General features: G+C 55.9%; 1 protein-coding gene across 1 annotated transcript; it reads right to left on the minus strand.

The window, feature by feature from the left end:
- Positions 1-2284: 2284 nt before the first annotated feature.
- KLHL18 (kelch like family member 18) lies at positions 2285-13529 on the minus strand. The gene is made up of 10 exons (XM_042022243.1): positions 13524-13529; positions 11952-12082; positions 11634-11774; positions 9210-9408; positions 6137-6297; positions 5895-6031; positions 4576-4798; positions 3801-3905; positions 3494-3605; positions 2285-2671 (listed from the first exon to the last, which is right to left on the minus strand). Exons 1-10 carry the CDS (start codon positions 13527-13529, stop codon positions 2285-2287), a joined length of 1602 nt encoding a protein of 533 aa, XP_041878177.1.
- Between the last annotated feature and the right edge of the window lie 3445 nt (positions 13530-16974).

The raw sequence follows: 16974 nt of genomic DNA on the forward strand, positions 1-16974 counted from the left end.
CCATGCGGGCGGCACGGCCGGGAATGAGCCCGGGATCGGCCCCGGGCTCGGGCTCGGCCCGGCTCCAGGATAAACAGCGGCCCCCGTGCCGCGGGAAGGGATCGGGTTGCCGATGTTTTCCTTGGCCCGGTGCCGCGGGGGGAAGCGCGCCTGGACCTGCAGGAGATGCGGCGATGCTGGAGCTCGGCAGGGCCGATCCCCCATCCGTGGCCCCTTCCCTGTGCCTGCTCCCAGTTTCTTGGCATGCTGGTCCCACCGAGATCCTGCTCCTCCCGAGCCGGGAGCGACAGCATCCTCCTGGTTCCCACAGAGAAAAGAAGCAGGAGCCCTCTGCCCTCTCCCAATTTCTTTATGCTATTTTTGGTTTTTAAGATCCCTCTCACCCTGCTCAGATTCATCCAAACACCCCATGCCCAGGTGTTCCTTGGATTCAGGAACACAGGGTTTGGCGAGGACTGCACTGTGTGGATCCCGCTCTCCCAGTTTGCCTTCCCTGGGTGAGCGAGTCTCGTTTCCCCAAAATTCAGTCTTTTCCTGTCGCCTTTGGAGCCAGGAGCTCCCCTTTCTCTTTGCTTCATTCACAATGGAAAAGCAGAGATCCCTGGGGAAGGAGTCCCAGGAAGCACATCTGGGAGATACCTGAGTCTCCCGGGATCACCGTGCCTGGGAGCAGCGCTCTGGAAGCCCAGGGGCCATCGACAGCCCCGGTGTCAGGGAGCTGCTGCTCTTCCAAGGGTATTTGATCCAATATTCCCATTCTTATGGACACAAGCCCCAGGTGGGAGATGGTGGGAGGGAGAAGGGATAATGGAAGACCAGGAGAGCAGCTCATCAGAGCCTCCTCTGCCCATGGAGATGGTCAGGATGGGTCTTGGAGAAGAGAAGATGCCACAAGCAACAACTTCATTCTGATCCAAGTATTCCTGTTTTTTCTTTTTGTTCTTTTTTAAAGTCTGAGCAGCACAGAAAAGTCCAAAGGATTCCCATTCCTGGGAAGCCAGCAGTGGGTAGGTGTGGAAGAAATGGATATGTGCTGATAGATCACATTTATAGCCAGATATGCTCATTATAGACCCTAAAATATACACAGTACCCCAGTATAGACATCCACATGTACAGCCAGAGTCAATCCCAGGGATGCTGGGGAGCAGGAATGGACACAGGGAGCGGGGCTGGGGGGCACATCCCGCTCCTCCCAGCTCCCAGCCCCTCGGAACGCCAGGATGGGGCCGGACCCAGGGGGAGATCCCCATTCCCCAGCAGCTGGGATCAGGTCACATTCCTGCTGCCTGGCCCTGCCTGCCCGGAGGAGGTATGGCTGTGCCCAGGATGGCACGGGAAGAGCCGGGCACGGAGAGCTCCGGGGGGATGGCGGATCACGGATCATGCAGGAGGAGGGCTGAAGGGCTGACACAGGGAAGGTGCTGCCAGGCAGCTCTTTGGCTCTGCCAGCATTCCAAAGTTTCCTGGCACAAAACCCACGGCAAAGACCTTTCCCAGCAGAGCACGACAAACTCATGACATGTTTTCCTTGCTTCTCCTAAAATATCCCGGCCTTTCTGCTACAGCTGCCTCTTAGCCTTGGAAAATACCTTGATATTTAATTTAAAGGACATCCCGATAATCTACTTCCCATTTTGAAACCCTCAGGCTGTTGCCTGGAGTCGTTTCCATCCATCCTTCTCCAGAGCTTGCCCAAACGATCCTGGTTTAACCGACCTTTTCTTCTTCCTGGTTTCTCCATCCTGTGGCTCTTGTGGAGAAGTTTTCCACATCAAGCTGAGAAAAACACGAGAAACTGCGGGGGGGAGGTCTTGTGTAAGAAGCTCCTGGAAGCAACAGCGCCGTGTTTGTCCCATTTGGAGACCCCCTCTGTGTGACCAGGACCCCCCAAATTGCTGCTGATGCCCCTGGAGGGGCTCAGGTGGTTTTGCTGCTCCAGAAGATGCCGATGGATTTTCCAAGTCCTTGAAGTGGCTGTTTTTATGTCACAATGAAGCCTGTCCCCCTCCCTCAGCCCACAACGGTGCTTCCCAAAGGCGCAACCGCAGGAAAACTGACGAGGGATGGATGGACGGATGGATGGATCTGCTCGGCCACGGATCCGGGGGAGGCCGAGGGGTCTTTGCTCGCACATAAACTCACCATATTTGACCTTTCAGGATCTTCAGCCCAAAAAGTTACAGGTGGGGGATTACTCTGTCAAGTTCCTTTGCGTTTGGATCGAGCACCTGGAAATCGTGGCACGCTCGCTGACGACGAGATGCCCCCAAAATCCCCCACGTCAGATGGTGAGGAGCGGCACGCAGCCCACGCCCACCCCGCCCTCGTGGCACACCATAGGCGCCATGAACGTCCAGCGGTTGGTCTCGGGGTCGTACATCTCCACGGAGCTGAGGTTGGACTGGCCGTCGTAGCCGCCCACGGCGTAGAGCCGGCCGCAGTTGGCCACGAGGGACACGCGGCTGCGGCGGGTGTTCATGGGCACGATCAGGTACCACTGGTCGGCCATGGAGCTGTAGACCTCGGCGGCGCTCAGGAAGCCGGAGCCGTCGTAGCCGCCGCACACGAACATGCGGCTGCCCAGCGCGGCCGCGCCGTGCCGGCACCGCTTGTTCAGCATGGGCGACACTGCGTGCCAGCTGGACGTGTGAGGGTTGTAGTATTCCACCTGGGATGGAGCACAGCGGGAGTTAGGGGTGCTGCCTTGGGAATCAGCCTGTGACAGTCTCCCGCTGTGGCACCTCCAAACTGGGGGTAGTTTTGGGTTGCTCGTGACAAGGCAGTGAGGGGCTTCCCAGGGAAGGGAACGGGGCTGGGGAAGGGTTTGGAGCGCCAGGAGCAGCTGGGGGAGCTGAGAGGGCTGAACTGCCTTCAGTTAAAAGTTCAGCTGCTATGGGATTGTGCCTGAAGGGTTTGGGTTAGAAGAGACCTTAAAGCTCATCCAGTGCCAGCCCTGCCATGGGCAGGGACACCTCCCACTGTCCCAGGCTGCTCCAAGCCCCAATGTCCAGCCTGGCCTTGGGCACTGCCAGGGATCCAGGGGCAGCCACAGCTGCTCTGGCAATTCCAGCCCAGCCCCTCCCCACCCTCCCAGCCAGCAATTCCCAATTCCCAATCTCCCATCCAGCCCTGCCCTCTGGCACTGGGAAGCCATTCCCTGTGTCCTGTCCCTCCAGGCCTTGTCCCCAGTCCCTCTGCAGCTCTCCTGGAGCCCCTTTAGGCCCTGCAAGAGGCTCGGAGCTCTCCCTGTGTCCTTCCCTTCTCTCCCAGCCTGGCTCCATATCCGAGGGGCTCCAGCCCTCAGAACATCTCCACGACCCCAAGCAGGTAGAGTCACTTCTGTTCCACCTCAGGTTTTTCTGTCATGGGTGGAAGTGACACAATTCGGTGGCGCAAGCACTTGGGGCCGTTTGGGTGCACAGGGAAAGGACACGGAGCCTTCCAGCCCCAGCCTGAGGTGCAGTGGATGAGCCCCAGCCCAGGGCCTTACACTGTTGAAGATCTGGAGCCCGTCGTGCCCTCCGGACACGTAGATCCGGCCCTCGAACACGGTGACTCCGGCAGCGCTGCGGTTGGAGCTCATGGGGGTCACTGCTGTCCACCTGGGAGGGAGAGGGGAGAGATCAGCAAGACTCCCACAGATTATTCCGTGGTTTTCTAGTGCTGGATTCCACCAACTCTCCTTTCCCCACTCCTTATTCAAACCATTCTCACAGCCCAGATGCCCAGTGGTGCCAGGGCACGGAACACCGGAGGAGAAGCTCCTGGGAAAGCTCTGGGACATGAAGGGCTCTTACTTGTTTGTTTCTGGAGAGTAGGACTCCACGGAGTTGAGGGATGAGTTTCCATCGTATCCACCGCACACGTAGATCTGCCCATCCAGCACCACCGTTCCCATGGCGCTGCAAGGAACAGCGGGGCCCCGAGAGATGGCTGGGGGTGCTGTCACCCTGTCCCCAACACTGTGACCCTGCACACTCTGCCTGTGTCATCCCACCAAACCGCCTTTGCCCTGGATTCACCTGCACACTGCTCAGTCCCACCCGAACTCTGAGCTCACAAAGCGGAAAGGTGCTCACGGCAGGAGCACCTTGAATCCCAGCTTTGGATTTGGGCCCATCACGACAAAAAAAAAAAGACACTGAGGGGCTGGAGTGTGTCCAGAGAAGGGAATGGAGCTGCGGAAGGGGCTGGAGCACCAGGAGCGGCTAAGGGAGCTCCAGAGGTACCTGGTGAGGGGCATATACATCTTCCACCCCTGTCCTGGGCAGCTGTGCCAGGGCTGGGCAGCCCTTTCCAGGAGGAATATTCCCAATATCCAACCTGACCTTCCCCTGGCACAGCTTGAGACCATTTCCTCTTCTCCTGTCCTTGTTCCCTGGCAGCAGAGGCCAACCCCCCCTCGGCTGCACCAGAAACTAACCACGGAAATCCCAGCTGCTTCCACACTGCCCCACTCCTCCTTTCCCATTTCCCCCCCCCCATCCTGCAGGGCACCCACTCCCCCACTCTTCCTCCAGCCTCCTTTTTCCCTGCTTTTCCAGAGCTCTCTTCCCTGTGAGCTGCACGTACCTCCTCTTGCTGTTCATGCTTTCCACTTTGGACCAGGAGTCGGTGTCTGGGTTGTAAACCTCCACGGTGCTGAGCCTCAGCTGGCCGTCGTAGCCGCCGATGGCGTAGAGCAGCCCGTTGACCACGGCCACGCCGACGCGGCTCCGCGCCGTGGCCATGGGCTGGCACTTCTCCCAGCGGTTGGCAATGGGATCAAACACCTCCACCACGTTCAGAGAGTCGCCTGCATAGAAATTTGCTACTCAAATTAAAAGAGGGAGACCTGATGAAGCCCTGGGATAGGGAGCGGGGTGGAGGGGTAATGGGGTGCTGCTGTGATCCTAAAGATGGGGTTGGCATGGGGAACCATGTTTAGGAAAACATCTGGGAAAAACATTATATCTGCTAGGGTGGGATGGCATCTAAAGGGACCTGGACAAGCTCAAGGAGTGGGAAGCTCATGAGGTTCAACAAGGCCAAGTGCAAAGTGCTGCACCTGGGTCGGGGCAAGAAATTCTGCCCTGAGGGTGGGCAGGCCCTGGCACAGGGTGCCCAGAGCAGCTGTGGCTGCCCCTGGATCCCTGGCAGTGCCCAAGGCCAGGTTGGATGGGGCTTGGAGCAGCCTGGGACAGTGGGAGGTGTCCCTGCCCATGGCAGGGGTGGGAGTGGGATGATCCTTAAGGTCCCTTCCAACCCAGCCCATTCTGGGATTCTCTGTCCTATCCTGGGGTCTCACATCCCATTCCAGCCTACCTGCTCCCACAGAGACATTTCCCAGCCAGATATCCCTGCTCTCCCACAGAGCTCCTGCTCTGAACAATTCCCATTGTTCCCACACTCAGAACCATCAGGGAACATTTCCAAGAGCTCTCCCGTGCTCTGCACCAGGAGCCCCGACAAGTTCCCTCTGTGGAAGTGGCACCTCCACTGTCCTCCGAGGGGCAGCAGAGACCTGCAAGTCCCATCTGTGCTGTCACTGCTTCCCGGGAACGCAGCTCCTCCACAGAAGGTTTGTCCTTGACCATTTTCTGTTCCCTTTTTACAGCACGGTGAGGCTCATGGCACCACGGTATTGTGATCCCACAACGTTGTGGAGATCCCTGCAAGTCCTGCTTGGGGCTCCAGGCAAGGACACCATCCTCAAAGTCTTAAACATCCTGAATAAGCCTCACCTCGGCAGGATTTAGATGGAAGACGTTAAACTATGGGCACAACCACCCCGAGGGTTTCACTGGAAGGGTCGAAGTGCTGCATGGAGGAGGAGAAACTGCTCCACGCTTCCACAGGGGGGAATTCCAGCATCCCACCCAGCCCCTGGCGGTCTTTCCACTGCAAGGTACCTGCTGAGTTGAGTCCCCCCACGGCGTAAATCAGCCCCGCGATGGACGTGCAGCACCGCGGCCGCGTCTTGAACGCCGGGAGGTGCGGCCGGCGCTCTGGCATGAGGTGATAATCCTTGGCTTCATCAACCAGATCCCTGGAATCCAATCAGGGAATCATTCAAGAGGAGATCTGACTGTCTGGAGCCTGAGATTGAAGGATTTAGCTTTCCCATCCTGCTGCCTCCATGTCCCAGCCTCACCTGCACTTGTGGCAGCACCGGACCAGGTCATCCTGCTGCACGCGGTCCGTGAGGAACTGCGGCCGGCACAGGGGGAGCCGGATTTTGGACAGGAGCTCGGGCAGGAAGGGCTCCCTCTGGTCTCGGTCGTACCGGATCCAGGCCAAGGCAGCTTCAAACACCTGCCACGAGACAGGAGTGGGAAGTTGGGAGTTTTGGGGTTGTGCAAGTGGATGGGAAAGAAACGACATCAAATCTTGGAATGGTTTGGGTTGGAAGGAACCTCAAGGATCATCCAGTGCCACCCCTGCCATGGGCAGGGACACCTCCCACTGTCCCCGGCTGCTCCCAGCCCCAATGTCCAGCCTGGCCTTGGGCACTGCCAGGGATCCAGGGGCAGCCCCAGCTGCTCTGGGCACCCTGTGCCAGGGCCTGCCCACCCTCCCAGCCAGGAATTCCCAATTCCCAATCTCCCATCCAGCCCTGCCCTCTGGCACTGGGAAGCCATTCCCTGTGTCCTGTCCCTCCAGGCCTTGTCCCCAGTCCCTCTGCAGCTCTCCTGGAGCCCCTTTAGGCCCTGCAAGGGGCTCTGAGCTCTCCCTGGAGCCTTCCCTTCTCCAGGTGAACACCCCCAGCTGTCCCAGCCTCTCCAAGAGGCTCCAAGAGGGAAAGAGGGAAAAAGGGAAAGAAACTCCATGCAGTTTCTTTCCCTGCCTCCAAGAATCCCGATCTGTGGTCCCGTGGGATGGGACATCCAGCAGAACTGTTTGCAGGGAGATGAGGGAGCTGCAAGGAGGATTTTGGCAGAGGAGGTGGCACAGAACACAAAACTGTGTTTTTTTAGTGACAGAAATCTGCAAACTGGGAAAGAAGACAGGGAGTGGTGCTGCTCCATGAGAAACCAGGAGACAGGTTTGATGACAGGGATCCATCTGTTCTCTCTGGATAACCACGCTGGAGATGCCTGGAGCTGAGCTGGTCTCTCCAGGCTCCATCCCACACACTGGAAGGGACAGACCTCTCCGAAGCACCACTGGATGACTCCAGCTACAAAAGGATCCCAGTGCCCTGGTCCCAGTTTGATTTGGGACACGCATTCCTGGGTTCACAGGACTCCCTGTTAAAGTTACTGCAACCTGTGTCATCCACCAGAACAAAATCATCAGCTCTTTCTTGTATAGTGGCATCCGGAGTCTCTCCCAACACAATTCCCAAACTTTCCAGTGCAAAAATGCTTCTCCAACAGCACCACAGGGATTAAAAACCCCAAACCAACTTTTTTTCCACTCTACAGGGTGCCACTGGAATTTCTGAAGAGTGGGGCTGGCAGGTGCCAGGGCACGAGGAAACATCCCCAGGATGGACTCTTTGGATCCTACCTGCTCTGGGAAAAACAGAGTGAGAAATTCCTGGTATGATAGAGGAACGTGGCTGGAATGCGAGGCAGGCTCCCCTCCCTCCCTAAGCCTGATTAGCAAAGCACATTTTTACCCTGCAAGGAGGAGCTGGAGGTCTGCTCTGCCTTTGTCACCTCCTCTGGAGGCTCCTCAGGAAGAGCAGGATGGATTTCCAGGTTCGAGGACCGGCTCTGTTTTCCCTGCTCACCTCTTGCCCCCCAAAACCCCCTGACAGGAGAGTGCAGCCAGGTGGGATTCCAGCTCTTCTCCCAGGGAACAAGGGACAGGAGGAGAGGAAACAACCTCACATTGTGCCAGGGGAGGTTTAGGCAGGAATTTGGAAAGATTCCTTCCCCAGAAGGGCTGTCTGGCCCTGGCACAGCTGCCCAGGGCAGGGGTGGAGTCCCCATTGCTGGAGGGATTTACCAGCCCTGTGGATGTGGCACTTGGGGACATGGGGCAGTGGTGGCCTTGTGTTGGGGTTTTAGTTTAGTCTATTTTTTTTTTTTTTTTTCCTGTTAAAGGAATTTTCTCCCATATGCATGTTGCTAGGGGACAAATAGCTGTACTTAAGAAAGACAAAAAGGGGAGTGGGGCGGACCTGGCTACCCCTTTGTCTACACCTGGGTGTGGGGTCAGTTCGCTCTGAGCGTCCAGAGAGAGAAGCTGCAGAGAAAGGAGCTGCTGCTTCTTTCTTTTTGGCCGTTCTTTCTTCCTGCTGGAAACAACGCCGGGACCCCAAAAGCCGCTTTCCCTGCCCTGCTGGAGACCGGGCTGTGGCTGCCCTGCCCCGCTGCTGCTTCGAGCTTTCGCTGCGCTGTAGCCCTGCTCGCCCTGCCTGCCTGGGCCTCCGTGGGTTATTTTCCCATCTGGATACATCTCGTCTGCTACCAGGGATTTGCGTCCGTCCCTGCCGCTTCAGCCGCTGTTCCCGAGAGTCCGGGATCGGCTGCCCAGGGGTTTGTGAAGCCTTTGTTCCATCCCTTCCCGGGATCCCAGGGCACTGGTGCCGCGTGCTCCCCGAGCTCGCTCCGGAGCGCCCCCTGCAGCCGCGGGGGAACCATCGCACCTGCCCTGCTCACCGGGAGCCGCCAGCGCCCCTGCCGGCTGCGAGCGGAACTGCACCCGAGGGGAAAGGGCCCGACAGCCGAGAAGGCTGGGACTGGGTTTGTGTTTGCTGTTACTGCCAGAGTTGTTGTTGTTTTGTTTGACTGGTTATATACATATATATATATATAGAGTAAAGAACTGTTATTCCTATTTCCCACATCTTTGCCTAAAGGCCCTTGATTTCAGAATATAATAACTTGGAGGGAAAAGGGGATATATCTGCCACTTCAAGGGGGGCCTCTGCCTTCCTTAGCAGACACCTGTCTTTCAAAACCGAGACACCTTGGCAGTGCTGGGGGATGGTTGGACTCTATGGACTCTGAAGGCTTTTCCAACCTCAATGATTCTGTGATCCTAAAAAAGCCCTGCTTTTCTTTTTTCCTAGGAACAAGTCAGTCTGGAGTAGGCCCAAGGAACCATCACCGCTCTGTCCAGCACCTCTGAATGTCCCCCCTGTGCCAGGACATCTCAGCTTCCCTCAGCCCAGCAATAGGATCATTCCCATTCCCACTCCCAAGCAACACAAAACCCCTCGAGGTCAAAGTTTCCTCAAAGTTTCCTCAAAGTTTCCTACACCAGGCACCCACCTGCTCTTCGGACTTCACGTTGAGCTCATCCCTGGAAACGAGCTCCAGCACGTCCTCAAAGGGCAGGGCCAGGAACTCCTCGGACATGGAGACCTCCACGAAGTGCTGGTGGATGAAGCTGTTGGCAGCGTCGTAGAGCACTGTGCACATCATGGTCTCGGCAAACTGCCGGACACCCAGGCAGTTCTTGGGATGGAGCCTGGGAAAAGGGGAAGAGGAGAGCAACAGGAATGTCAGGTTAATGGAAGAGAAGCTGGGGCTGCCCCTGGATCCCTGGCAGTGCCCAAGGCCAGGCTGGACATTGGGGCTGGGAGCAGCCTGGGCCAGTGGGAGGTGTCCCTGCCCATGGCAGGGCTGGCACTGGATGGGCTTTAAGGTCCCTTCCAACCCAAACTATTCCAGGATTCTGGGAAGCACAGAAGCCTTGCAGGACATGCAGTGTAGTGAAAGCTGTGTCCTCATCAGTGGTGGCAGATTCCAGCTCACCCATGAGCTGATCTGCACAGAGAGCTCCAGGTGAATCCACAGCACAGCCAGAGGATGGAAAACACAAATGTCCCCTTGTCCCCGCCAAGGAGCCATTGGATAGATCCAGGTGGCTCTGGGAGCATCCACAGCTGCTCTGGCAATTCCAGCCCAGCCCCTCCCCACCCTCCCAGCCAGCAATTCCCAATTCCCAATCTCCCATCCATCCCTGCCCTCTGGCACTGGGAAGCCATTCCCTGTGTCCTGTCCCTCCAGGCCTTGTCCCCAGTCCCTCTGCAGCTCTCCTGGAGCCCCTTTGGGCCCTGCAAAGGGCTCTGAGATCTCCCTGTGTCCTTCCCTTCTCCAGGGGAACATTCCCAGCTGTCCCAGCCTGGCTCCAGAGCAGAGGGGCTCCAGCCCTGGGGCAGCTCCGGGGCCTCCTCTGGACTCTCTCCAGCAGCTCCAGGTCCTGGTGCTGTTGGGTGGGGAACTGTCACATGAGGGTGACTCTGAGGGCTCACACAGGGCTTGGTTACAACACAGCTGCCTAAAAATATCCCAATTCTCAATTCCACTTCAGAAGAAGAGCTCAGTGTCCATGTCCCAGCTCCCAGGGTGGCCAGAATCCACTAATTTTTAGTTATTAACCAAACTGGCAGCTGTGCACTCAAATCCAGGACTTCACTTAGGACACCTGGCTGCCCCTGGTGGATTTGGGAGGATTTTGGTAGCCAATCCCTGTACTTGGTGGGTGTGTTTGACATCATACCACTGAGCACCCTGAGCAGCTGCAGAGAAGCCAGGCTGGGAAAACTGAACACGTCAGGCTCCCTGGCACGGGCTGAGAATCCATGTGGTACGTGGACAAGGAGTATCCCAGCTTTCCATTTCCAGACCCTGCTGCTGGAACAGCCTCGCAGCCAAACACCAGCGAGGAAATTGAAAAACCTGGGACCAATTTAAGGCTCTGCCACAGTTTCCTGTCCAGCTCCTGGGCTGAGGCGCGGTGTTCCTCCCCTTTAGCACACACAGCAGCAGGAAGGGCAACTGTGGATACAAAAATGCTGCTAGCGAGGATTTTCTTGCTGTTTTCTAAGTCCATGAGAGACTTTTCTCTCTCACAGAGATAGTGGCAGAGTTCTGTAAACAACCAAGCCACCTGCAACCTTGAAAAGTCTTGTTTATGGCACAGTAGGAAAATATTTTGACAATGGATGTTTTAGGATTTTGGCCAATCACCCCCAAGGGGAGGCTGATCCTTTGTCCAATTAGACTATGAAGAGAAAAGTCTATAAAAGAGTTTGTAAAATAATTAAATCAATCAATCTTGCTGCACAATTTCTGCCTGCTGGATCTTCTCTCCTCCTCCCTACGGCTGTGGGACACGGTGATGTACCCTAGGGCATTTTATTGGGCAGTTCCTGCCAGGATGGGTTCTCAAAAAGGGAGATGGTCCCTCAGTTTTGCTCTGGGTGTTAATTCCCATGGCTGGCCAAGGGCTTTTATTGTGTCCCAATGAAGGAGTGGTAAGTTATTCCGAAGGGAATGAGAATGGTAGGATAAGGGGGAACGGCTTCCCACTGCCAGAGGGCAGGGCTGCATGGGATATTGGGAATTGGGAATTGCTGGCTGGGAGGGTGGGGAGGGGCTGGGATGGAATTCCCAAAGAAGCTGGGGCTGCCCCTGGATCCCTGGCAGTGCCCAAGGCCAGGCTGGACATTGGGGCTGGGAGCAGCCTGGGACAGTGGATTGGGATGCGCTTTAAGGTCCCTCCCAACTCATTTTGTGATTCCATAACTCCACAGATGCCAAGTTTTGGGATGCACACTCCTCCTCCTCCTGCTAGAAGGACACATCCTGCTCCTCCCAAGCCGGACACAGGTGCCTGACCCTCGCTGCTGCTGGGGAGCAGCTGGAATGCCCCCGGAATCCCCCCAGGATCCCCCCAGGCGCATTCACCTCTCCCTGAGGAAGGTACAACAGGCGTCCTTGATGTTCTGCAGCTGAAGGAAGCTCGCCCCCATGAGCAGGGACTGCACATTCTGCTGGTCTATGGCCAGGTGACCGTTGTAGGCGAAGTTGATCAGAGCCTCCAGAGCACTAAAAACAGGGAGAAAGGGCAGAAACCCCACTGAATTCCAGCTGGGATAGCCCTGTGCCAGCAGCAGATCGCTCTGTGGGATCGTTCCCGCGGAGAGCAGCCTCTGAACCGCGCACACACCGCGCCAAGGCCCGCAGAGGCCTCGTGCTCCCTCGGGCTCTCCCTAGGGATGTCACCTGGGATCCATGCCCTGCATGACGATCTCCTCCTGCTTGCACTCCATCATGTCGTTGGTGAACATGGCGTGGAAGTACGGGATGGAGGCTGCCAGCACGATCCGGTGCGCGCTGAATTTATGGTCCCCGACCTAAAGCAGGGGCAAAAGGGAAGGAGAAGGGATCAGCACCACCCACGGCTCCAGGTGATTCCCTGCAGCACAGCTCCACCAGCATCCAAGGATTCAAGTCAGGTCTTTGCTCTGATTCCTTCTCTCAGAGCTTTTTTCCCTAATTTCCATGTCAACCTGGCTCATCCCAGTCCATGCCCACCCCAGCTTGTGCAGAACTGCCCTTTTTTCCTCTCTTAAGCCAAAACTTCCCGTTGGAGCTTTGTTTTATGGCCAAAGCAGCTGGCTCAGCAGGGCCCTTCGCTCCAGGTTATCCAAGGAGTCCTTCTCTTCTCCTCTGCAAAACCCTCCCCCCACTTTCATCTCCAGACATGCTGTTTGGATTCAGGACTTCCATGATTCCCAACAGTGCCTCCCCTCTCCCTCCAGGCCTGGAGTGCTCAGAGCCAGCAAACACAAACTTGCAGAGGGTTTAGCAAGCAAAATTCCTGCCAGATGGAAAAAAAGGAGGAACTTTTGAAGAGCCTTGTCTCTGTCCTGGGCCTGAATCCCTGTCCATGCTGTCCTCTGTGCTTGGATAATGCTGCACAAATCCTGCTCTCCTGGATTTTGCAGCATTCCTAATTCCCAGAGCAAAATCAGGAAGCGAAATGGTCGTGACTATGACACCCTTCACATACATATTTATTTGCATGTGACTTTACAGGGATGAAGGTCTGTATGGATCCCTTCTCCTGACCCAAAACCACCTGGAAAACATCCCAGAGGCTCCAAGACTCGAGGTATCAGCAAAATCTTTGCCAGCCTCCTCCTGTGCACACAGCAGCATGGGGAATCTCTGGGAAAAGGAATCAGGACTGCAGGCCCAGGCTCCGTGAGGGGATGGAGCTCGAGGCCACATCCCTGGCCCTGGAGAGGGAGGAATGTTGGCTGAGCAGGTTCCCACCCCGACCTCGCACAGAGAGCACAAACTCCAGCCTGGCCAGAGCTTTGAACAGCTTTAAAAATACAAAAAACACAGCAAATTTCACGAGGAAAGGCCAAACAGGGAAGTGATTCCAGAACCTGAGAGCCCACAGACCCTTCCCAGACCCCTGGGATTTTCATTCCCTCCCTCCCTGCCAGGTGAGCACACCTGGACTCTCGGTGGGTCTGAGGTGCTGCTCAGGACAGGGGAATCCCTGAGGACACTCAGCTGCTGGAGCTCTTGCTTTGGGAATTCCCAGTGGGAATGGCTGACACACGAGCAGCCACAGACTGGTTGACCACGGTGACAAATTTGCTGCTTGGCCCGTCCACATTCCAGCCCGGAGGCTCAGGAACACCCGACCTGCTTGGCAACACCTCAGCAACTCGGGCAGTTCCCAGTCCATCCCTTCCCCATGGGTGAAGCCATCCCATCATCAGCTGCTCCTGGCCCAACCCACTGATTTCCCAGCAATGAATCCCATTATTGACACACCTTCATGCTGCTGCAAAACCCCTTCCTGAGTGCCTCAAACATCCCAAAACATAGAAAAACTCCATTTTTGCTTTTGCTGTTTCTGAAAGGTGAAAGAACAAGGCCTCCTCTTATCTCTAAAATTCCCTAAGGAATCACTCCAACTGCAACAATCCATTTGGTTTGTTTGGATGAGTGCTCCCGTTCAGGCTGAGTGTGCAAGAAAAGCAACATTTTACTTGACTTTCATTTCCCCCCAAGCCCAAGTTGCCAAAAATCACAACTGCCCAAATCTCATTTCAGCTCTTTAATAAATAAAGAGTGGTGCTAAAATTGAACAGGCACCTCTTAAAGTGAAACACCTGCTTCAAATGCATACAGCGACCTTCTATTTATAACCAAAATTATCTTTATAACTAAAGATAACAGGAATTTCAACACCGAGGTTATACTTACTCAAAACCTGAGCCTGTAGTGTGACCCAAGGAGGAGAAAAAGGCCCTTATTTCACAAAATAACTGTAAATTACAGAGCCCAGGTGGCAGCTCTGGGCCCCTTGTGACAAGAGTGACATTGAGGGGCTGGAGCGTGTCCAGGGAAGGGAACTGGAAAACTCCTGATGGAGCTGGGAAAGGGGCTGAGCCTGGAGCAAAGGAGGCTCCGGGGGGACCTTGTGGCTCTGCACAAGTCCCTGACAGGAGGGGGCAGCCGGGGGGGTCGGGCTCTGCTGGCAGGGAACAGGGACAGGAGGAGAGGGAACGGCCTCAGGCTGGGCCAGGGGAGGCTCAGGGTGGATATTGGGAACATTCCTCCTGGAAAGGGGGGTCAGGCATTGAAGGGACAGCCCAGGGCACTGGTGGCTCCCCATCCCTGGAGGGATGTAACACCCATGTGGATGTGGCACTGGGGACGTGGGGCAGGCGTGGCCTCGGCAGTGCTGGGGGATGGTTGGACTCCATGATCCAAGAGGCCTTTTCCAACCGAAACCATTCCATGATTCCATACCCTCAGCTCCAGTACAAGAGATTCCAGCCCTGTCCAAGGGCTGAGAGGTCCCGCCAAGCTCCAGTTCCAGGGATGCATCTCGGTGACCTCACCCCTGAGGAGCTGCCACCAAACAGCCTCATTATCTCCAACAGCCCTGGTCCTTGCAAGGGCAAACATCCCCAGGCATCCTGCAAGATTCCTGCCGGGATAATGACAGCTGGGATGAAATCACCACCGGGATGGAATCCCTTGGGTCTGAGCAGTGCTGCCCTTCCAGGTGGTCCTGGATTGGGAATGGTCCCTGTGAGCAGCGAGATCCACGGAGCTGCACCAGCAAAGAGCCCGGGAAATATTTCCTGGTGCTGGACAAGACACAACCTGTGATTCCTCATGTCTGAAACTTGCTCCTGGAATGGCAGAGAACCCTCGGGGAGATGGAGAAATTGGGATGTCTGCTCTCAAACGATCATCGAGTTCATTCCATCAGCACTTGATGGCGAGTCCCCAAGGACTGCAGTTCTTGCTGCAGGCAAAGGACAAGTTTTTCTCCTGGGATATGGAAAAGCCTTCCAAGGATGGGCCCGCAGCACGTGTCCATTCAGCTCATCCTCGTGTCTTCTTTCCCAAAGTGCTCCCCACCTGCAGAGCCAAAGGCTCTCCCTTTCCCTGACTGCACTAAGGCGCCTTCCTGATGGAGTCACTCTGGAGTCACCTAAGGAGAGAGCGGCAAAGAGCTCGTCCTCTTCCTGATACCATTCCAGCATGTTCTGTTTTACAATTTATCACTTCAGGTCCTTTGCTTTGAAGGTGAAAGATTCAGTTTTGCAGAAAAAAGGAACTTTGCAAGCATCCCTCCTGACCCTGGGAATCCCAGAATTCCCTTCTGACGTGTCTCTGAGTGGGTAACAAAGGAATCTGCTCCCGGACACCCCCACAGCCACAAACATGAACAGATTCCAGGGAACAAGGAGCCTTTCTCCGGAGGAAAATGCTGTAGGTGGGGGAAAGGCATTCCTTGTGTTCCTGACGTCACTACCCCGCCGAGCTGAGAACTCGCTGAGTTTTGAAGGTCTCAAAAAAACCCCAAATCCATCTTTTCTGAGGGGACAGTGGCACTGAGGGCACGGAGAGGCCAGAGCAGAAGCAGAGCTGGTGTCCAATCCATTGCAGCCCCGTTTTGCCAGGAAAAGGTAATAATGGGATGCACCTGGATCAGGACAATGCCAAGCACAAATCCAGGCTGGACAATGAGAGGAGCACTGCAGGGAAGGATTTGGTGGATGAGGAGCTCCACATTCCCTGGCCAGAACTCGCCGTGCCCTGGGGGCTGATCCCCCCGTGTGGGCAGCAGGAAAGAGGGAATTCTGAATGGCTTCCCAGCGCCAGAGGGCAGGGCTGGATGGGAGATTGGGAAGGAATTTCCTGCTGGGAGGGTGGGGAGGGGCTGGGCTGGAATTGCCAGAGCAGCTGGGGCTGCCCCTGGATCCCTGGCAGTGCCCAAGGCCAGGCTGGACATTGGGGCTGGGAGCAGCCTGGGACAGTGGGAGGGGTCCCTGCCCATGGCAGGGGGTGGGATGGGATTTAAGGTCCCTTCCCACCCAAACCATTCCAGCATTCCATGAGAACGGTGACCAATTCCTCTGAAGCAGAGGAACATCCCCTTGGATGTACAACAAAGCCACATCCCCAGGGAATTCCCTGCCAGCTCAGAGGAGCCCAACTGCTTTGCTGAATTCCTGTCCCTCCACTTCCCACGGGGACAGGGAGCATCCCAAGGGGATCAGCTCCAGCCCTGCCCTCCTTAAGGCTCCTGAAGGGACAGCAAAAAGACATTTTATGTTGTCCTAGAACTAAAAATCCTCGTGTTTTGTGTAAGGGAAGAGCTGAGGGCAGCCGAGAGCTCGGGGGAATCACCTCCAGTGAGAATCCCAAATAACTCCTGTCTGTTGTGTGACAAGGTTGGAATCACATCCTCATCCTGCAGCTCTCCTGTCATGGATCAGCTGCTTTTCCAGTCTCCCAGCTCCTCCAGTAAAACAGATATTCCCTCTCCTTCTGTCTGGGGGTGACTTTATGATGTTGATCCCATATCGCTGCCCTATGCCCAGCAATTAATTTTGTGCCTTTAAACTGAGCCTGAGAGGGGGGAGAGGAAAAAAAACCCAGCAAAACTTTCAAAGCAGTCTGCAGTTTGTTTTCAAGGACACAGACACAGACTGCTCTGCGTTCGAGAGAGCGGAGCGGGACGAAGCCCTGCCTGCTTTCCAGCTTTCGGCTTTCTTTTCCTCCGGAGGGAGACAGAGAGTTGAACCTTTGTTTTCCTGGGACTTCGTTTCTTTCCCTTTTCTCTCTGCTGGACGGTTTCAACATCAGAATGCATCAGGAGGAATTTCCACCGAGGCCTTGGCCCTGGAGGGGGGCCCAGCGCCCCATCCCAGCTCCAAGGAGGGGGAGAGAGATCTACGGGAGGACTCTGAACTTTTCC

This window comes from Corvus kubaryi, unplaced genomic scaffold (assembly GCF_017639235.1).
Source record: "Corvus kubaryi isolate FWS band 111438036 unplaced genomic scaffold, C.kubaryi_AGA036_p1.0 37193, whole genome shotgun sequence".
Taxonomy (NCBI): domain Eukaryota; kingdom Metazoa; phylum Chordata; class Aves; order Passeriformes; family Corvidae; genus Corvus; species Corvus kubaryi.